This window comes from Canis aureus, chromosome 9 (assembly GCF_053574225.1).
Source record: "Canis aureus isolate CA01 chromosome 9, VMU_Caureus_v.1.0, whole genome shotgun sequence".
NCBI lineage: Eukaryota > Metazoa > Chordata > Mammalia > Carnivora > Canidae > Canis > Canis aureus.
This window is the reverse complement of record NC_135619.1, coordinates 56,967,392-56,989,942: the sequence shown is the minus strand read 5'-3', so window position 1 is coordinate 56,989,942 and position 22,551 is coordinate 56,967,392. Positions and strand designations below refer to the sequence as shown.

The following is a 22,551-nucleotide window of genomic DNA, read 5'->3' as shown; positions in this document are numbered from 1 at the left end:
GACTCATCCACATGCTACCCTTAGACCCTGGCTTGGCTCCTGTTTTGGTGCTCCTCTGGCTTCATGTGTCTTCAGTCCCCATCTTCTAGAGCACAGTCCCTGTACCCAGGACTCCAGAACCCTCTTCCTAAAACAGCCACGAGCCTGTGTCCCAGCTTCTTCCTAGACGTGTGCCCCTAAGTACAGCCCACACGGCAGATCGGTGCAGCCCCAGGTCTACAGGGGCTGGGAATAGAGCTTGAGTGTGGGGACAGGGGTGGCCTTCACAGTGCAAGCTGGGATGGACAGGAGGAGGAGGAGGAAGGCAGTAGGCCTCAGGCAGCGCCACTTCCTCCTGCATGATGATGCTTCTGTGTCGAACCCCACGGGGTCTAACGAGTTACCATTCCATCTTGGCCTCCTGGGGTTGTTATGAACATATATTTGTCAAGGAGGATAGGACATACTTCATTTAACAGCTTTTACATTGGGCTGTACTCTTAAATACTGAGACATATGTTCTGTTAGCCAGCATCTGAGTTCTTAGGGCAGTGCCTGCCAATGCTTGGGATGAGTCTGATGTTCTTTCTAGACAGGGCCTGCTCTTTTGGCTTGGTCCTTGGAATGATGTGCAGCAGAACTGAAGCTAATTCTCAATGGATGTAATTGGAGAGAGAAATCCTTGTAATTGTAAGCCACTGAGGTTCTGGGGTTATCTATTAAGCATCTAATTTAGACTAAGGTCACTACCTCCAAAATGAAGAGGTGACGTTCGTTGAAGGTGCCTGACTTCACCCACTTTAAATATGGTATTGGCACAACTTTTTGTTACTATATGCATCGTAGTACTACCCACGAGAGTCTGGAGGAAATCCCAGGAGTTGAGTGGGCACATAGCAGCCTCATACTTGCCCATTACTCTCATTGGTGCTGCTGAATTACTAGCATTTGATGAAATTTGAGGCCCTTTTTTCTAGTAGTGATGGTTTGTGTTATCGATACATCTGTCTTGCATCACTTCCCTCATGACCCTCCAGATACTGAATTCAGGGCCAGACCTTGGGAAAAAACTTATAAAATGAGAACATACAAATGGAGCCCCTAACATAAAGAATAGTGGATAGTATTTTTATTTTTTAAAAATGTGTCCATTATCAATGAGTTTACATTTGAATGTACTTACCTGTCTCCCATCTTGTACCAAGAAGAGTGATCCCAATGAATGGTTTCTAGAAGATATCTACTCAGATTGTATCAAGTATGAGGCACTTGCCGAAGCTAAGAATTAGGTCTTTTTTTTTTTTAATTTTATTAGTTTATTAATGAGAGACACAGAGAGAGAAGGAGCCTGATGTGGGACTCGATCCCAGGTCTCCAGGATAACGACCTGGGCTGAAGGTGGCGCTAAACTGCTGAGCCACCTGGGCTGCCCCAGAATTAGGTCTTTCTGAATCAGAACAAAGAAAAGTCACCTGGACCTCACTAGATAAGTAAAACCATGAACTTGGCCTTAGGAAATCAAATAGAGACATTCGTAATAGCAGTTATGATAATTATATTGTTGTAGGTAAAAGACACACTTGTTTTCAAAAAGCTTTCAAATACATAATTTTATTCTTTATTACAGCCTGTGAGATAAGCAGAAAAATCTCCTTTTTCACAGAGGAGGAAACTAAGGCCTATTAATTTTCAATGATTTGCTCTCTGTTCTGCTACCAATATTAATATTGGTATTAGGAATACTAACACTCCCATTGATTTATTAATATGTATTATATAACATATTAATAATACACTTTACATTATACTTTATGTTTTTTTTTTTTTTAAAGATTTTATTTATTCACAAGAGACACACAGAGAGAGAGGCAAAGACATAGGTAGAGGGAGGAGAAGCAGGCCCCATGCAAGGAACCTGATGCAGGACTTGATCCGGGGACTCTGGGATCAGGACCTGAGCTGAAGGCAGATACTCAACACTGAGCCACCCAGGCGTCCCTACACTTTATATGTTTAATATATATTATATGTTGATGTATATTAATAATTAAATTCTATTAGCACCTGCCTTTGGCCCAGGGCGCGATCCTGGAGACCCGGGATCGAATCCCACGTCGGGCTCCCGGTGCATGGAGCCTGCTTCTCTCTCTGCCTGTGTCTCTGCCTCTCTCTGTGTGTGTGACTATCATAAATAAATGAAAATTAAAAAAAAAAAATTAAATTCTATAATATCCTTGTCCAGGAGACTAACTGCTTTAACAAGCCGAAGACTTCAGTGGTTCTGCACAGTTTCAAGTTTATTTCTCTGACACCACTGTGAATGCAGGGTGGGGACCGACTTCAACGACCCAAGCTATTCTGTGTCCTCAGAGTCTCCTCCAGTCAGGTGGTGGGTGGGAGGTGGAGATGCACGTTCTGTTGGCAGAACTCAGGGCCTGGCCACACCTTACAGCCAGAGAGGCTGGAAAACGTGGCCCATGTGGCCAGAAAACAGAGAACAGCAATATTCATGAACACAAGAAGTCTCTGCCGCAGAAGTTACAGAAATGCATAAAATTATAGGGCCCCTGTTTAAGATCTATATAGCATTACACTTTCCCTCCAGCTTTCCTGAGAAATAATAGACAGACTGCACTAACCATACTTACAGTGTACAGCATGATGAGCTTTGACACACGTAGACATCTGCGAAGTCATCACCATAATGAGGATAATGAGGATAATCCACCATGCCCAGTAGTTCCTCGTGTCCATTTGTGATCCTCCCTTTCTCACTGTCTCCCCACCTCTTTCCCCAGGCACCTACTCTCTGCTTATGCAGATTTGTTTCCGCTTTCAAGAATTTTGTAGCAATGGAATCATACAATAGGCTCTTCAATTTGGCTTCTGTCACTCAGCATAATTATTTTGGAATTCATCCATGGTTCATGTATCAGTAATTCATTCTTTTCTATCAATGAATAGTGTTCCATTACATTGATATACTACAGTCTGTTTTCAGACAAACACATGAATGCAACTTTTCAGTGTTGAAAGACCTATAAGTCATTCCATCTTGAGACTTTGCCTGACAGTCTGAAAAGGCTAAAGATGCCCAGCCTTCATTGGGTAGGTCAGAAAGATTAGCCCCAAGTGTCTCAGACCTAACCTTAGTCTCAAGAAAAGGAGGAGTAGATTGAACAGGTGCTGTGCTGTGCTGTTCTTTCTTTCTTTTTTCTTTTTTTATTAAGATTTTATTTGTTTATTCATGAGAGACACAGAGATAGAGAGGCAGAGACACAGGGAGAAGGAGAAGCAGGCTCCACGCAGGGAGCCTGACGCGGGACTCAATCCCAGGTCTCCAGGATCAGGCCCTGGGCTGAAGGCAGTGCTAAACCTCTGAGCCAACCGGGCTGCCCTGCTTTTCTTATTTTTGAACTTCAGGTTGAGTAGACTGTTAATCAAGGACTGAAAACCTAAAGTAGACCTAGCACTGTGCCCTGTGGCCTGTAGCCTGGGGAAGAGCAGAGAAACAAGACGGCTAATCCCAGAATCTGATAGTCTGAGACCGGGACTGTCATTTGCTTGTTCCCTGGTCCTGGAGCTGCCATCCATGCTGTGTTCCTGGTTCATCCCGACGTGGCACGGTGCTGCCGGTGTCCCTCATGTGTCCACAGACCTTCTGTGATTTCCCCTGCCCAAACTTTGACTTCCTTACCCCAACATCCATGACTCACTCACACTGGGGTTTAACCTTTCCTAGCCTCAGCATCTCACCTATAACACGAGGTTCACAATGTGCATCAGGAGCCGTTTACTAAATGAAGTATTTCTTTCATTGAAAGAAAAATAAATTATTATTATTATTGAAATAAAAATTAGGTGAAATATTACAAAATACTTAACCCCATGCCTAGTGGATGGTTCTTGTTAAAAAATTAGATATTTCCTTTCCTCCTGCCCTTCCTCCTCTCCACTTCTGCTTCTGGTCTTGTCTTATCTTCCCTTTCCAGTCTGTTTTTTAACCGTTTCCCTCTATCAAATGTGCTGTCCATCCAACCCAGACTTTTTTTGTTCCCTAGGCATATACCCTTTGTTTATCTCCCTTTGGACCTTAGTTTACAGTGTTCCTTTGCCGTGGGTTCAGATAGTGTTCCTCTGTCAAGGTCCAGCCCGAGGGTACCTCTGAGAAGCCACGTTTGATTCCTCTTCATGCTCCCCACAGATACCAACACCCAAAGTGGGAGTCCCTTGTCTGCCACAGCAGCTCCACTGTGTTCCTTACCACTTTCTGCTTTATCATATTCATCCCAGACTGGCCCACTTGCTGTGCCTTAGGGCTCCTCAGGCAAAGTCGATGTCTGATTCATTATTAGATCACCCCAAACACATTGCCTGTAATAGTATCAGTAAATATTTGACTGAAAGACAAAAGTCAATAGTGAGGAGACAGTTCCCCAAGGCCCACATGACTCAAGTTCAGGTTCAGCCAAAGCTCATTGAGCATCTGCTGTTTACTAGGCACCATCAGATACTTCTACATACATTGTCTCATCTGAAGCTCATTACAGTTCTCCCCTCCTCACACTAACTTCTAGTTAAAACCTTCCCAAGGGAGCAGCCTGGGTGGCTCAGCGGTTTAGCGCCACCTTCAGCCCAGGCCGTGATCCTGGAGACCCAGGATTGAATCCCACATCAGGCTCCCTGCATGGAGCCTGCTTCTCCCTCTGCCTCTCATGAATGAATAAATAAATAGAATCTAAAAAAAAAAAAAAAAAAAACCTTCCAAAGGTTCCATGACTTCTTCAACAGCTGCCTGCCTCCCTTCCTGTCACTGATGGAGCTCCACCACCTCTTGGTCTGATGTCTCACTCAGCCCTGCTGTTGCTGATGATCCATCGATGGTCAGAGCTTTCTACCCTGCTCCTTTGGCTTTCATTCATTCACTCGCTAGCTAATGCATTCATACCCTCCACCCTGAGCCGTCTTACAGTTTTCAGCCCTTGCTGCTGGTGACGAAATAGTCCTGGCTTCTCTATCTGTATAGTGTGCTCCTTATAATTCCTTATCCTGAGGGATTCTGATTGCCCTGCTCTCTCTGTAGCTCTAATTTCCTGAACCTTGGGAAGACTGGCACAACCCCCATTCCCCTGCATTACTTTCATGTCCCTTTTGAGCTGCTGTCATTCAGTACTTTTAGATGAACCTCCAGGGCCTAATTGTACCACTGTCTCCCATTCATGCACATCACACAGCTGACTTTGGCCCTTGACTTATATCCTCTCCAAGCCTGTCTTTCCCTTAATAATATTTCCAGTCTTCTGGAGTCATGGTATAGTGAATGAGCATGGACTAGGAGTCAGAAGAGCTCATTTGGAGTCCTTGCTCTCCAGTTTAGCAGTGCTAAGACTTTGGGAAGTCACCTTGCCCCTGTAAGCCTCCGAGAACATCTAGCACACGGTGATAGCGATACACACTCTACCTGACTACCTCAAAGGGTTTATTGAGAAATAAAGTGAAGTATGCAATGTCAAGTTACCTTACAAACCATGAACATTTTGTAGATATCAGCTATTACTGGAAATTGTCCTATTAGCTATCCTACGGCATGCCAACCTTTGGATTTCATTTGCAGCTGGAACTTCTCTGGGTGATTTTCTGACCTCACTTGCTTTCCAACCCATGCTGGACCCCAAAGGCAGTTTTTTTCTTCAATACTCTACCAGTAGCCTTAGAATTCTTTGACTCCTTGACCTTCCATCATACCCCTTGGACAGTTGTCAGTCCTGGGTGACACCTTCCAGATCTTCCTGTGCTGCTGAGCTCTGCTAAAAACCAGTCTTGAATTGACTCTATTGCTCATCAAGAACCTTGCTTCTTCAAGTACCACTTCCTTGCATATTGTAATCTCTTTCCCCTATCCCTAAATTCTCTCTCCTAAATATACTTCATTAATTCCTACTTTTTTTTTTAAGATTTTTATTTATTTATTCATGAGAGACACAGAGAGAGAGGTAGAGACACAGGCAGAGGGAGAAGTAGGCTCCATGCAGGGAGCCTGATGTGGGACTCGATCCCGGGTCTCCAGGATCATGCCCTGGGCTGAAGGCAGCACTAAACCGCTGAGCCACCAGGGCTTCCCAGTTCTTACTCTTAACAAAAGTTTGTTCAGTCTCATGTTGACATTTTTTGAAGGACCTGCTTTGATTAAGTTTCAAGTCCTAGTATAAATTTTGGCAGGACTGACTCCATAGTAAGTCCAAGAATATTATTTATGAAGCTTGTGAAACCCATATGCGTGGTCTGAAATCCTGGTCTTCCTCCAATTTACATCTTCCCCCTCCCTCTAGCATCTCCTTTGTAGATGCAGGATTTTTCATGTGGCAACAGGACTGACAGTCCAGCTATGTCCACAGTACCAAGAGAAAGAAGAGCTCTTGAGAAGTGAAACGGGCTGTTCTTCATGCAGAATCTTCTCCCATCTCTCCAGACCATCCCTGCACATCTCATTAGATGGAGACAATAGGAAACATTGGGGTAGAAAGGGGCATACTTGGTCAACTTTTAGGACTTTCTTTCTTCCAGTTCTTATTCTCTTTTTCCTTGCCTTTCCATTGCTACAGAGACTTGGTTCTTGGATTGTGTCTTAGAGAGTGTCTCTAGTCAGTCTTCATACGGGGAAAGGCTCACCATTTTTAGTGCTGACTTGTAGTTAAAATTGGCAGCAAGTCCTTTAGGGGAGGGGAGAAAGACATTTTTTTCCCCTAGTTTTATTGAAAAATAGTTAACATACATCACCGTGTAAGTGTAAGAAGTACCGCATGATGGTTTGATGTACATAAATTGTGAAATGCATACTACAGTAAGTTCAGCTAACATCCATCTTCTCGTATAAAAGGAAGAAGAAAAGAAGATTTTCTCTTTGTGATCAGAACTCTTGGGATCTGCTCTCTCAGTAACTTCCCTGTATGAGTGGTGTTAGTTCTTCTCACCGTGTTGTGCATTACATCCCTACCACTTACTGTAGCAGTGAGATACATGGCTTGGAAGTGGCAGCACGTCTTTGTTAGAAGAGCAGCCTGGCTCCCTGTGGCGGCACACGGTTGCTGTCGGGTGTTTCCAGACTCCTGGTGTGTTTGTTCTTCACCAGTCCTCCCTCTGCTCTGTCTCTGCCTTCTGCCTGCCACTACTTCCTTGCACTGCCTCCCTTGTGGAAGTAACAACAGCCCCCGTGCTTCAGATCCCTGCAAGACACCTCCTGCTTTCCTTCCAGATGCCCACAAAAGGCATTTGCTGGGAGATGGCGTCAGGCAGCTAAGCCTTCGAGCCCAAGGAGGTCCGGGCCTAAAAAAAGCACCATCTGTATTAGTAGCACAGTGAGAGCCATGACCTCCAACCTTCCCCTTCTCCCCATTGGGGACCTTGAGGAACTTCTCTCGGAAGTTTGGTTTTGTTAGGCCCAAGGGCTGGGAGAAATCTGGTCACCTTCCCTAAGGGCTTATAGCCTCATATAAGGCTATGGCCCATATGGGCCTCATATATGTTTATGGCCCATTTTATTGCTGACTTTTGGGTTCAAAGGAGGATCTGCTGTGTTGTTTGAGAATAAAAATCAGTCTTTTTCAGACTGCCTTGGAGTTTCTTCCCAGGGAACATGACAGGCCAAATCTTCATTAAGCTGTTGAGGAATGAAGGAGGGATGGGCTCCATTTCTCCCTTCCACAGTGGCTGGCAGATGTCAGGCTAGGCTGTGTGGGCTCCTGGGAGCCTTTTGTTTGGTTTCTATGGCTGTCACCTCAATTAGCTGCCTGTGCATGTAGAGGAGGGACGATGCAGCTTTTCAACTTACTTTGGTGGCTGCAGCAGGGCTCTCTTTTTCTCCTCTGTCCAAGGCTGGAGATACGCAAAGAGACCAACTTGGTAGGATCATTTGAGTCTCCATTCAAAAATCATTGCTTCACTGGTGAGCAGTGATGGCTTCGGTGTGGAAGAAACATGGCTACGGCCTATCGGTTTTGCTTGCTCCTGGTTCTGTCAGCATATCCCGCAGAAAGTCTTTGCTGGACTCACTAAAGGCATGAGATCCAATCCTAGCTGTGCCCTTTCTGGGGAGTTCCCCAACCACTGAAACAGGTGTGGGGTGACCTGGGAGGGCCTCTGAATGTAATAAACAAGAGTAGATGTAAAGAGCCCAGCACAGTGTCTGGCACGTAATAACTCCAACCCACATTTCCAAAGGTGTGTGGGGCCGAATCCTCCCCGTTGCTTCCAGCAAGTATTCGAAGCATCTGTGGCTGCCACAATGGAACAATAAAATTCTAAACTCACTGAGAAGGCTTTTATCTGCTTTAGGCATCAGTTGTACACATGCGCGCACTGACACACACAGGCTCACATCTGTCTCCTGGGCACCGATGCCTCTGATGCCTCGTAGGTGGATCCTTTCGTCCCACTTGCATGTTTTGCTCTATGGTCTAGGTGGTGCCATTTCAGGGTGGACCAATAGGAAATGATTAAGCAGACCCTAACAATGAGCAGGACGCTAAGTCACAGTCTCTTCTGCCTCTCTCTTTGCCCTAACATAACCCCCGGGCAACTTGTCATGGCTTGTTTTCCAGAAAGGTGGAGAGAAGTCAGTTGCATAGTTCCATCTGCAAGGCCAGCTAATCCTGGGGCATGGTGGGCTTTTGAGTGGGTGCTGACAGATGGTATAAAGGGAAATAATTCCTGCCCTGGGGGAGCTAATCTGGGAAAATAAAACTAGTGCATCTGAAATAATTAGTTACCAGTTAAGTGTGAAATCATGTGTTACTGACCCTGTGTTAGTGTGCAGTGCGGTGGGGATAAATTAGAGAGCAGGGCTTTCTCCCCAGGTGCCTAGCACATTGCCTTGTGGAAGGATTGAGCAGAGTTGCAAATATATACACATGTGCTCATTAAGTAAGTAATAACAAAACAGCTGCGTGTGACAGCATTCCCAACATCTTTTTAAAAAAAATTAGATCTAGGGCACCTCATTGGCTCAGTGGTTGAGCATCTGCCTTTGGCTCAGGTCGTGATCCTGGTGTCCTGGGACTGAGTTCCGCATCAGGCTCCCTGCAAGGAGCTGGCTTCTCCCTAGCCTATGTCTCTGCCTCTCTCTGTGTGTGTCTTATGAATAAATAAATAAAGTCTTTAAAAAAAAATTAGATCTGAGTTTTAATCTTAAGCATTTTACCGTAAAACATTATAACGTTAAAAGACATTTTGAGGAAATAGAAGAAGCCGTCCCTAATTCCACATCCCTAATGCAGTTAACTTATCAAAGACTGGAGCTCATTTTTAGTTTCTCCAGTGTCTAGCCCAGTGCCCAGCACACAAAGGGGGCTCAGTGAATGTTTGTGAATGCTGCCCCCCACCACACACACCACTATTTTGTATCCTAGATATCCAGCCAGCGGTTTTGTAAAGGGTACCAAGCCAGGCTCTCTACTCCATCATTGCACTGACTTCTCACAGTGTGAGGGATGGTATGCTGAGGCTCGGCTTGGTTAGGCGAGTAGGGTAGTGCTTGGGGGCATCACTGTTAGACCGTAGAGCCTTCCTAAGATACAGTAAGGAGAGAAAGGCAGGTGCCTAGGCTGGAGTGCTTCCCCCGCCATGCCTGCCCGGACAGCATTGCGTCCCCTTCCTCCCACTGCCAGACTCCACAAGGAGCATGCTTATTCCCAAAGTATCATTGTCAACAAGTTCCATGACTTCTGCCTCCCTGCTTTTCAGGTAAAGCAGGCTTACCTGTTGGTACTTGTATAGCTTTGAAGAGTCAGTCATAGATTCAGTTGATGTAAGATGAATTAAAACAGATCAGGTTCTCATGTTTAGGATCTCCCCCCTCCTTTGCTGTCTTTCTCACTAGACAGTTGAAGCCACACGGAGGGTGATGGGTCTGTAGCATTGGTCTCAGTTCACTGGACGTATTGGTTTCCTAGGGCTGCCATAACAACTTATCACAAACTGGGTGGCCTACAACAAGAGAAATTTATTCATAGTTCTGGGGGCTACAAATCCTAAACAATGTGTCAGTAGGGCCATGTTCCCCCAGACAGCTATAGGAAAGAGTCCTTCTTGCCTCTTCCAGCTTCTAAAGTGGTTACTGGCAATCCTTGCCATTTCTTGGTTTATGGCTTCACCCTGTCTTTTTCCCCTGTGTATCTTGATGACTTTGGTCCCTTCCTAAAAGGACACCAGTCATTGGATTTAGAGCCCACTCTAATGCAGTAAAACCTCATCTTAACTTGACTACATTCTCAAAGACTTATTTCCAGATAAAGTTACATTCACAGATCTGGGGCTTAGGACTTCAGCTCACATTTTTGTGGGACACAGGTGAACCCATTCCACTGAATGAGCCCTTAATGCACTTCATGTCATGTCAAATATGACAGTACTGGTATATTTTTATTTTGGTAAAAATCAACGTCTTCTTGTAGTTGAGGTCATGCTCACCTCTCTTGTCCTAACCCCGTGGGTTACTAATGGTACTTATTTTTAAAAGAGCCAAATGGAATAATTACCCTGGGAGCAAATAATTCCCTTTTCCATTCCTGCATAAATTCATGAGAGAACTTTTTGTATCCCCAGCATCTTGAAATATTGAAGCATCATCAGCTGGGGACACAGTAAAGTCAATCAAGACTATATTTATTCACTCCGCATTTATTGAGCTACTGCTGTTTGCCAGGCACCGTGCTAATTATGGAGGAGACAATAGTGCAGTTAGTAGTAACTGTAATTTCTAGAGCATCTACTATTTTTCAGACACTGGAACAGGCTCTTTGCATACTTTATCATGCATCCTCACAGAAGTCATAAGGTAGGAGTTATTATCCCTACTTTATAGATGAGAATATTGAGGGTAAGAATGCCAAAATCCTTGAGCAGAATCCTAGAGCTCACAATTGAAAGAATCACATTTGAATCTGAATGATGTACTGTGGACCAGTCCTTCTCTACCCTTTTTTTTTTTCTTCTCTACCCTTTGAAGGTTTCTGAATACTGTTTCCCAGTTGTTTCCTCCAGAAATCTAATTGGGCCATTTTTTAAAAAATTAAACTTTAAAATTCTCTTTTCAAGATTAGTGAGATATGTAGAATAGAAAGGAACTGATACATTGTCCCACACTTTATGGACAAAAATAGAAGTAGGAAGTACATGCTTTCATTTCTATCAATATAAACTTTTAATAATAATAATAATAATAGCATCCTAATTAATCAATGGGGAAATAATGGGAGAAAATCATCATTTTCTAGTCCTCATGAAATAATATCTAGACACTGATTCTCAACAGCTGCTAAGTGCCCAAAACCAGAGGTTATCAAATATGAGTTACTTCCTGATGGAAGTACATAAGAACGCCTATCAACTATTCTATCTAAAAATCAAATAATGAATTTGATCAAGTCCCTAGATCTAATTGTGAATTCACAAGAAATATAGGGGCAGAGGAACATATTAAATCACACCAAATCAAAATGTGATTGTGGGATAATCTGTATGATAAAAGAATTTTATCCAATAAATTGCAAGGAAAAACATAAAGGTGGGAAAAGAAGCTTTAGATGAAAAAAAGACAATATTTATAAATCAGTTGCCTAATTGTTTGAACAAAGTACCAAAAAAAAAAAATCTTTAACAGATTTGGAGAAATTTAAATACTGACAGGATATTGGATATTAAGTAATTATAGTTCCCTTTTGGATGTCATAATATTTTGGTTATGTTTAACACACAGAATCCTTACCTTTTAGAGATAGATGCAAAAACGTTTATAGATAAAATGGTATGATCCTGGGAATTTGCCTCAAGATAATCCAGAGCAGGTAAAAAAATAGGTGAAACAAGATTTGAATGACTTGGTAATTATCGAAGCTGGTGATGTATATGTGGAGGTTTGTTTCACCTCTGTCTCCACTTTTATCTATGTTTCAAATTTTTTATAATAAAAAGTTTAAAAATAGTTTTTATAATTATGCTAAAAGTAAGTAGTTCAGAAGGTCTGATAAAGCAGGAAGAATGGAGGAAAATAAGGAAAATGTTTTCCCCTGAAAATAAGCTGGTCCATTTTATGCTAGCATTGCGCTCACCTGCTAGTTAGTATCCTGATGGACCTACCTTGGAAACAGCTGCTGAGTAGGCCATGGATCATGAACAGCAGAAACAACTTGGTTCCACTTTTAAAGCAATTACCACGCTCCACCACCAACACATTTAGAGAGCCAGATGCAGTGATGGTCACTACCTGATATTTATGTGGTGCTCAGCTGTTTACAAAATGTTTTACAGTTAATCTTCAATCACAGCCGTACGAGGTAGATGATATTTTCCTCATTCAAGAGACCAGGAAACTGGAATTCTGACCTAGGACTTCATCAGAACATAAGTAGACTGACCCAAGCCCTGTCTTGGATACAGTCGAGCACTGTTGTTCCCTCCCAGCTCCTAATGGCTGAGTAGCCAAAGCAAGCATTTAATGTCTTTTTTTTTTTTTTTAAAGATTTTATTTATTTATTCATGAGAGACACACAGAGAGAAAGGCAGAGACACAGGCAGAGGGAGAAGCAGGCTCCATGCAGGGAGCCTGATGTGGGACTTGATCCCCGGTCTCCAGGATCACACCCTGGGCCGCAGGCGTCGCCAAACCACAGCACCACCAGGGCTGCCCCATTTAATGTCTTTTAAATGTGCATGTATGTCAGAGCAGGGCTGCACTATCTGTACCTGCTGTAGACTTCTTTCTGCAAGGATGGTCACTGCTGAATGTAGTTGAGAATAAGAAATAATGCATTGGACATTAACAGGATAAGGGGACAAATACCCCCAAATGAATAAGCTCCTCCTGTATTCTCGGTAGAGAGGTATAGTCTAAGCTGGGTGTGAGAGTCAGAGCTGGAGGAAAAAGAGTTAGGTCCATGCCTTTTTTTTTTTTTTTTTTTTAAACCCTTAGCATAAAATACATAGTGTCCACTCAGCTAAATCCACAGTAAAGAAATATGAATCTCTCTTCTTCTCTCAGTCTGCCCCTCTCACCTTCCAGGCTTTCCTTACTTAAGAAGGTAGATGAGGAGGGGGAAAAAAATGAGAGAGAGAGAGAGAGAATGAGTTTGGCAGGAGGATCACATCAAAGCATAGGCATCCTGAATCAAAGCTAAGGAGGCCTGGAATGATGTCTCAAACTATAAAGATGCTTCTGCTACCGTGTTAAGGGGAAAAGTGCCCAGTGGACTAATTTTGAAGACTTATGGTTTTTACAGAAAAATATATTGAGAGAATAAGCTAGTATCGATTCATATTATCCCTAGAGAGTTTTTATAAGAGAAATGAGTCAGTCAAACCATTCCTCAAATGACCTTTTAAATTCTAAGGCAAGGAAAGCTACTTCTAATTAAATGTTCAGTGCTTGTTCTAACTTGTATATTATGTCAGATTTGTGATATAGTATCTTTTGCGTATACATATAGAGATGTTGGAGTCCCTTAAGCAATCGTATGGGGTTGAAATGTATGCACCTTTAAAAATTATTTCATGGGTGAGACAGTGTGACAATCCTACAAGGTATGTACTGTTAGAGAAGACCCACATATTTTCTCGATTTGATTTCATTGATAGTAAAAAGGAGGGGTTGTAGGAGCCAATCTCTCAAAATCTTTGAGCGATGGAACCTCATTTTTTTTTTTGAATGATTATAAGATTTGTTGTAGTTTTGTTGTAGTTCTGTATTTATAAGATTTTAGTCAAGGTGAGGTTTTGGAACAGAATGCCTAATAATGACATTATTCTTAAGGGAAAAATGTGATCCACTTTATAATGCCAATTTGAGAAGTACATTGTAGCAACGATCAGGGTTGCTGACATCACGTTTACTTAATACAACTTCAAGCATTTGTTGTGAACTTATGTGCAGGATATGCAGGTTGAGATGGCTCTTTCAATCTCTAAGTGGGCTAATGAGTAATACCTACTTCACAGGATCTTTGGGAGCAAGGCTTAGTCAAATTAATACACAGAAAGCATTAAGAAAAGTGCCTGACACAGAGTAGCTGCTCAATAAATGGTGGCTGGAGTGTCATTGTCATCATTGTTATTGATCCTTATAACAACCTGTGATATTTTAGATCCTTCCCATTATAAACATGAATATCAAGTGTGGAGGTTACTACACAGAGCTAGAAGGGGGGGCTGGGCATTCTGATGGATTGTGACTCACATAGGGGACCCTTTTATAAAGCACTAATTCCTTATTATAGATCTACCTTTTACTTTTCGTGGCTCTGATTTATCAGTAGCAATTCTCTATTCTGATATGGAAAATTTCAACTACATTAAGATTTTTTTAAGTACCAAATAACATATCATGGATATGCTTTAATCTAGATGTGTTATTTTTAAAAGGGTGTTCATGTATGCTTCATATGTATAAAAATTTCTAAAGCAGATTCCTAAGAAATTCCTGACAGTCCCATTCTGAATTCAAAAAAGGCTTTGGGAAAGGATACATGGCACAAGGGGACATGGCACAATAAGTCCTAGGCTTGGAGATTCACAATATATGTTAGTATGCTAAAGATTGTGAAAAGCTACCAAAAAGAAACCTATACAGAATATTCTTCTTAACCATTGTTATACCTGTTAATATCCTGCAGAATTATATTTCATGGCATATCAGTATTGGAACTGGTATAAAAATGTAAGAAAAGGTAACCTAGCCTTAGGGGTCAACTACAAGTGGAAAAAAAGATGACTAGTTCTTCAGGAATTGTGGGTGACATACCTGGTGCTGTGGTGTGATGAGTCTGGGTCTTAGATTCAGGCAGACCTGGATCTTTCACTCCCCAGCTGGCTGAGCCCTAGTCAGGTTACCTAACCCCCTAGTCTCAGTATGCTCACATGTGAAAGAAGAAGAAGGATACCGCCCTCATAAAGGCATTTGCAGGATTAAATGAGAGAAGCACCTGGTCTATAGGAGTTAGTTCCCTCCTCCTCACCCTTGGCTCCATCTCTCCATCTCCTTCTGCTGAAATACAGACACATTGCTGAAGGATCCCGCCATTTATAAAAGCCTTCATTTCAGGATTTAGCAGAGGCTATCAGGTAACAAGTTCTTGCATCTTCATTGGGAATCTTTTTCTAAAATCGCGATCTCTGGATACCTCTTTCAAGAATGTGTCTTGTGTCCAAGAGAAGGTTCACCAACTCTGGGAGACTGTTGAGAATCCTGTTTTCTAAAAGTTAGAGCCAAAAAAAAAAAAAAGAGAAATTCTTTGTCTAAATCATACCCAGGGTTACCTGCTCTGGGCCTTTCCAGGATCTGCACTGAGGTTGCCCCTTGCTCTCATTTCCTATGCTAGTGTTAATGCTCAGCCACGGTGGAAACAAATTTCAGGGTTAAATTTAAAAGCATGTGCAGCACTAAAGCATTGCCTTTTCAAAGTAACCTTTGCACAAAGCTCTTGGAATCTAATTACCCGAGTGTTATTTGCCTCCCCCAAAATACCCGTGCTTGTGCAGATTGAGTTTAAAGTTCAGGAAGTATTAACAAAAGGAATCAGAAGCAAGATCTCAGGCACAGCCTCTGAAGAATCTCCCTGTCTGTGCCTGGCCTCTCCCTCCTCCTGGGTGTGCCCGCCTGGGAAGGCCAGTGAGTAACCTGCACATTTTTTTTTCCATCTTGGCCCTTCCCACCCAGACGAGAGGACGGAGTGGCAGACAGGCAGGCAGACGGCGGTGAGTCCTGTTCAAGCATGCACGGAGCATACCTCTACCTGCACCCAGGGCCTGGACCCCTCGCCACCCTTACCCCACCCCAGGAAGAGCCAGAGCCCCTGCGAGGGTCCGGAGGGGGCCTCTGCTCCCAATGGTAAGGGCTGCCAGCAGCAGGTCCACTTCATTCATTTTATTTGCTTTGGTGTTGGCTTTTCTTTTCAGTTGTGTTTAGATGGGAGACTTTCTGATGGGATTAAAGGTGTTTTGTTTTGTTTTTTTTCTTTGGTTGATTGGTTAGTTCTCAGTAGTCCCAAGACAAAGGGTTGTCTTCCCCCAGCAGGGTTTATTAGAACTTGTAACCTGATAGCCTGGCCTTGAAACAAAACTTAACATACTAATTACTTCTGGTTAGTGTAGTTTACCCTTTTGGCCCTCTTAAAAAAAAAAAAAAAAAGAAAGAAAAAAAGACTTTATTTACCATATAGGTTTTGAAGGAGGAAAGTGCTAAGTATTGTGGCCATTTTAATACATGGGCACTTGTACTAATTGAAAAGTAGCTTGTTACTATAGCTTTAAAATAGACCAAGATGACGTTTTGTCTCAAAAGGGGCAAACGGAAAAGCTTTTTAGAAGGATTTCAGTGCTGAATGAAAGATGCTAGCAGAGGGGTTTGAATAAGAGTTACAAGATAAGTTGGTCTAATTAAATATATATGAACATAGAAGTATTGAAGTCAATCTGTGGTGCTCTGAGAAGAAGAAAGTCAAATTTTCAATGTGGGATTCATGTGGTATTTAAGGGAGAAAACTGAGAGCTTTGTACAGTGTGTTGAGACTTCTTTGAGGGGAGTGTTGGAAGGCAAATGGAGCACGCTGGGAAGCAGGTTTTTTTTGCATGGGGCTGGTGCCAAAGACTTCTCCCTCAATTGCTGTGGGTGAGAGTAATTCAAAGTAATCAAGCACTGCATTGTTAACAGGCTTCTGAGTTTCAAATATTTATTCTAAACACAAGCCGTTGATTGCACTGGTATTTGAGGGACTAGAGCGCTGCCTCTGGTTCCTGGCCTAGCCTAGACTTTAGTACCTGGGGAGATTTCAGGAAAAAGGTTGTAGGAAAGATAAAGCTATGTATAATGTGAATTTGATACCACACTATTATAGTGTATATGAGATGGCCCCGTTTCTTTAGCAGCCACGAGGAATTACACTGTGGTTACGTGAGAGTGTGAGGATGCTGAGCTAAGGGGTTTTATAGGAGAATGGTGCAGAAACTGCAGTAGAAATTGCCCAAAGCTGAGGCACTCCCATGATACATGGGGAAGTTTGCCCTGTGCCCGGGTGTCCCTGCAAATGCAGCATGGCTTCATCCCTGGCACCACTGTGCAGGCAACGTAGGGATTTTCTATGAGAACAACCTGTACTTCACATAGCTAGGTTTTTAGAGCGGCAGTGAAAAATAGCCCTAAAAAGTAGTGTACCAAGGAAGATATGAAGTTGGAGGGAGTGTGTGTGCGTGTGTGTATGTATGTTGAAGTGGGGGGAAGGAGCACAAGCAGGATGAAAATCCCCTTCTTAGATTGCATACCCTTTGGGGCACCTGGATGGCTCAGTCAGTCAGGCATCTGCTTTCTGCTTACGTCACCATCCCGGGGTCCTGGTATCGAGCCCCACATCGGGCTCCATGCTCTTTGGGGAGTATGCTTCTCCCTCTCTCCTGCTCCCCTCCTCCACCACTCGTGTTCTCCCTCTATCTCTTGCTCTGTCTCAAATAAATAAATAAAATCTTTAAAAAAATTGCATACTCTTCTTCTGGCATTATATCTTTTTCTGAAAAGAAATCAGTAATTCTTCATCGTCATTATCCGCATTTCTGTGCTGATAATGCCAGTAGTTTGCTTTCTTACAATTTTACTTTCCCCTTAGCTAATTAATCAAAAAGCACAGTCTGACTGTAGCCCCATCAGCCAGCTCATTAAAAAACCAAGAATGCCACTTTTTTGCTGAGTGAGCAGAAGATGGGGGTGGGAACCTTTCTGGTGATTTTTACCTGGCGATGTGAGATTTATATTTGTGACTCTGTTCAGTTGTGATTGAAAAACAAGCAGATGCCACTCCAAGTGCCCATGGAGTTAACAGCACTGATAGCAGTTCTAGCCTTTGTGAGCATTTACAGTTTGGTTACTACACGTTCAGGTATAAAGCATCACTATCCCATGGGGCGCCTGAGTTGGCACAGTTGTTTAGTGTCTGACTCAGGTCATGATCTCAGGGTCATGGGTTGGAACCCTGTGTCAGGCTTCTCACCCAGCAGGGAGTCTGCTAGTGATTCTCCATCTGCCTCTGCCACTTGTGCCCTCTCTCTCTCTCAAATAAATAAATCTTTAAAACAAACAAAGAAAAACATCACTGGCCCTGCCATACCTGCTTGACCCCCGGATCCAGTGCCTGGGAGCAGAAGACAGTTTAGAAGAGAGTGGGCAGTGTTTCCTCCTATTGATAGCCTGTTCTGCACATTTTCAGAGCTTTGTAGAGTTTCTTCTCAAACTAAATTAAATGCAATATCTTCTTGAATTTGGCTTTTCTGAGGCATCTGTATGGTGAATTTAGCATTACTTTTCATTTCGTTGTGTTTTTCATGCACTCCTGTGGCTTAGTCTCTTGATCAGTGATACCAAGCAGAGTGAAAATTGGCCATATAAATGGGAACCAAATAGGCACTTAAGACAACCTTGTGTGTGAGCAGCACGTGCTTTCTCCTTGCATTTGACACATTGCTTCAAAGAGCCTCTGGGCATTACCCAGCCCTGGCCACTTCTCTGCCATCCTATGTTTTCTGGTGCTGTGATTCTTTTCCCTACCACCCCCTGCTGTCCCAAACTACACAAATAGGTGTTTAGAGAATTTAAGTAGAAATAACCAAAAAAATAAATAAATAAAAAATAGAAAGCAACACCTTAGTTGTAAGGATGCTGTAATAACTCCTGCTGCATTCCAGCCAGGCTACATACATCTTAGGGTGTGAGTAGAGGACAAAGTCGTGGATTCAGGCACTGTCCTTTCTGAGCACTTTCTAAGTAGGTACAGTGAAGCATGGTGAGTGAAATGGGGGAGTGGAGGGAGTGAAGCAGCTGGAGGCTAGAATATAATTAGCCTCAGCCTATAATCTTCAGTAAGCGCCAGTTTCCTGCTCCTCGGGGCTAGTGTGTTATTTTTTTCCTGCAATATTCCTTACGCATTGGTCCTCCTATTAATGCTGTGGAGTCCTTTGCAGGATGTAGCTCAGATCATTTAGTCACATTGATCTGTAGGCACATCCTATAAAAGAGGAGACATGGCAGAGAGACTCGCCCTGAACAAGTCATAAGGATTGCATGTCATCCACATCATCTTTAAGAACCTCAAAGGATGAGTGAAATAAGTCCATCGGAGAAGGACAAACATTGTATGGTCTCATTCATTTGGGGAATATAAATAATAGTGAAAGGGAATAAAGGAGAAAGGAGAAAAAGTAAGTGGGAAATATCAGAAAGGGAGACAGAACATGGAAGACTCCTAACTCTGGGAAACGAACTAGGGGTGGTGGAAGGGGAGGAGGGCGGGGGGTGGGGGTGACTGGGTGGCGGGCACTGAAGTGGGCACTTGACGGGATGAGCACTGGGTATTATTCTGTATGTTAGGAAATTGAACACCAATAAAAAATTTATTATTAAAAAGAACCTCAAAGGATGATAAATAGTGCAGAGAAGAAATAGATATCTTTTGCTTTCCTTTGAGGCTGAGGTCTTGAGGAATAAGTTAGGTATGTGTATGCAGGCAGGAATAGAAATGAGGAATATCAGATGAAACTTCACCTTAAGGATTGTATAAATTTTTGAGATTAGGTGAAAACTTTGGCCTATACTTAGAAATCGTATTTGGCTTAAGGCAACCTTCTCTCCCTTCAGTTGTATGATAGACTTTGAAGCTAGTCTCTTGTGATAATGACTTTGTAGCTCCTCTTATCAAGAGATAGAGTCTGTTTACCCTGCCCCTGAATCTGGGCTAGGCCTTGTAACTTACTCTGGCCAGTAGATTATGCAGAAGTGAAAGTGTGCATAGGTACCAGTCAGTCCCCAGTGTAGGTCTTAAGCGGCCTCATACATTTCTGCTTGCTTACCTAGAATCTAGCCTGGTTACCCTGTGGACACTCCTAGACTCCGTTGCTGTGGCCCAGAGACCCTTGTCTCCCCAGCTGATGGTGATCTTATACCAGATATGTGATTGAGGATATATCCTAGACCAGCCAGCTGACCTGACACAAGAGTGGGCCCAGCAGAGATCACATGAGCTGATCCAGAGACTCAGGAGCAATCCTTGAGTGCCTCTTGTTTCAAGCTACTGAGTTTTGGAATGGTTTCTTAGGCTAACAACAGCTAATGAATTCATGTGGTTACCTGGAGATGGTGCATCTATGTTCACATTCTGGTCTGTGTTTGTTTTTTTTTTTTTAAGATTTTATTTATTTATTCATGAGAGACACAGAGAGAAGCAGAGACACAGGCAGAGGGAGGAGAAGCAGGCTCCATGTAGGAGCTGGATGTGGGACTCGACCCCGTAACTCCAGTATCACGTCCTGAGCCGAAGGCAGATGCTCAACCCCTGAGCCACCCAGGCGTTCCACACATTTTGATCTGTTAACGTCCTTACAAATGCTTAGTGCAACTCAGCCTAAGAAATTCAGTAGTGCTTGGAGGGGTTCTATAAGATGGGGGGCATTTCCAATTCTTGTGATCATCAGCTTTACTTTGAGGCCTTTTTAACAACACATGTCTGGGCCTTATGTCAGATTATTCGAATCTGTAATGTAGAAAGCTCTAGTAATTGCCTAGGATTGAAAACCAATAAGCCATTGATCTTGTTGCTCCCTTCCATTACTAAAAGATGCAGAGATTCCAGTTCCTCTGTACTTAGGCAAACAGCACTCCAGTGGTTCAGAGTTCATTACTGATTTGATCTCCTTTGAGCCACATAAGTAAACTTTGTAATCATCTTGGGCAATCTACATTGACCTGATCCTAGATGGGGAAAGTTCACAGGTGCAGATTGATGGCTGCGCTTGTATGTTGTTTACTATGGTATCCCCTGAGATTTAGAACATGGTATAAGTCCATGAATAAGTCTTTGGCATTAAGGATGTAATAGGACCCTGCTTTGAGGACTTTAGAGTCTAATGGGGGAGGAAATATCAGAAATCTACTTGTTACTTAAGAAAGCAAAACAAACAATGTTTTGAACATCAAACTACAGGTGAATTTTTACTCTGGTGCCTGTATCAGTTGTTGCAACAATAATGCTACATTGCAAACAACCACAAAATCTCAGTAGCATACAGTAGTATGTTTTTATTAACCCATCTGTCTGCAGGTTAAGATGGGAAGAATTCCCAGATCTTGGCTTAGTTGGGGGTGGCTTTATTCAACATGTCCCTCAACCTTTCCCTAGGATTGGCTGTTAGCTTAGCTACATTCTCCTCATGGTGATGGCAGGCATAAAAAAGCATAAGCCACAATGAAAAAGCTCATTTCAGGCCTCCGGGTATGTCATTGATCTGTTAACATCTGTTGGTCAAAGGAAGTCACATGGTCAAATCCGTTGTCCAAGGCCAGGGAGATAGAGATTTGCAGAGAGAAACTGCAAAGTCAGGGTGAAGTTATTTCTTTAGATCATACAACATGTTTGCTACCATCATTTCTTTCTCAGGCAAAAAGAAACTAGTTTCCATCTAGTCGGATCATTTGAGACCTTTTCCTAAATCTTAGCCCAGTGTTGCAGTGGTTAAAAGAGATTTGGGTGAAAATCCCTTTCTGATGGCCCATCTGTCCCAGATTGCTTGGTGAAAAACCTTTAGCCTGTGCTCTGGTTGAGATGGGAAACTAGTGTTCTTTTTTTTTTTTTTTTTTTTTTTTAAAGATTTTATTTATCTATTCATGAGAGAGACAGAGAGAGGCAGAGACACAGACAGAGGGAGAGGTAGGCTACCTGCAGGGAGCCCAATGTGGGACTCAATCCTGGGACCAGGATCATGCCCTGAGCCAAAGGCAGACGCTCAACCGCTGAGCCACCCAGGCATCCCTCTAGTGTTCTTAATAGATTGAGCTCCTTAAGTATTCTCCAGGGCAGAAACTGTTTTATAGTGTTACTAAGAATAACAACAGAGTACAGTTAACATTAAACAATAGGAGTTTGAACTGTACAAGTCCACATGTACATGGATTTTTTTACAGTACTATACATGTTTTTTCTCTTCTTTTAAAAAAAAAAAAGATTTTATTTATTTGAGAAAGAGAGTAAGCACAATCAGGAGGAGGGGCAGAGGGAGAAGCAGACTCCACACTAAAAAGGGAGCACAACATGGGGCTTGATCTCAGGACCCCAGAGTCACAACCTGAGCCAAAGGCAGACGCTCAACCACTGAGCCACCCAGGTGCCCCTCTTCCTTGTGGTTTTTCTTAAGGAAGGATTTCTTACTCTTAAAGTTCTCAGTAAGGCTTCTGATCAACAGGTTAGGTTACATGATGTGGGGTGTTGGCTCCCCTAACTCCCAGGTTGTTCAAAGGTCGACTGTACTTTATTTCAGGCCACTGATGTATAGGCATTGCTATTGATCATTCTGTGCCTTTGGATCTCCAGAGTATATCAGATTTACCTCTGAAGAAACTGAGGTACAAAAGATGATGTAACTTCAATGGAACCACATCTGTTAGCTGTCAGAGATTAGTAACCTGTCCTGTTGGTTTTTCTGCTTTTGCTTGGCAATCTGATCGATGCTGCCTTGTTTTACAAAAAGCATATGAGGATATCATTACTTAATGGG

At 42.8% G+C, this 22,551-nt stretch overlaps 1 protein-coding gene across 6 annotated transcripts in view; it reads left to right on the top strand.

Moving 5' to 3' along the window:
* STON2 (stonin 2) overlaps positions 1-22,551 on the top strand; it is a 169,007-nt gene that overhangs the window by 92,071 nt on the left and 54,385 nt on the right. For 5 of the 6 annotated variants that reach the window (XM_077910243.1, XM_077910241.1, XM_077910240.1 and 2 more), the window contains one exon: positions 15,683-15,853. The exons of the other annotated variant lie outside the window; for it this stretch is intronic. In XM_077910243.1, the coding sequence (XP_077766369.1) occupies positions 15,683-15,853 (171 nt within the window). The remainder of the gene's footprint in view (positions 1-15,682; positions 15,854-22,551) is intronic. 6 annotated transcript variants of the gene reach the window in all.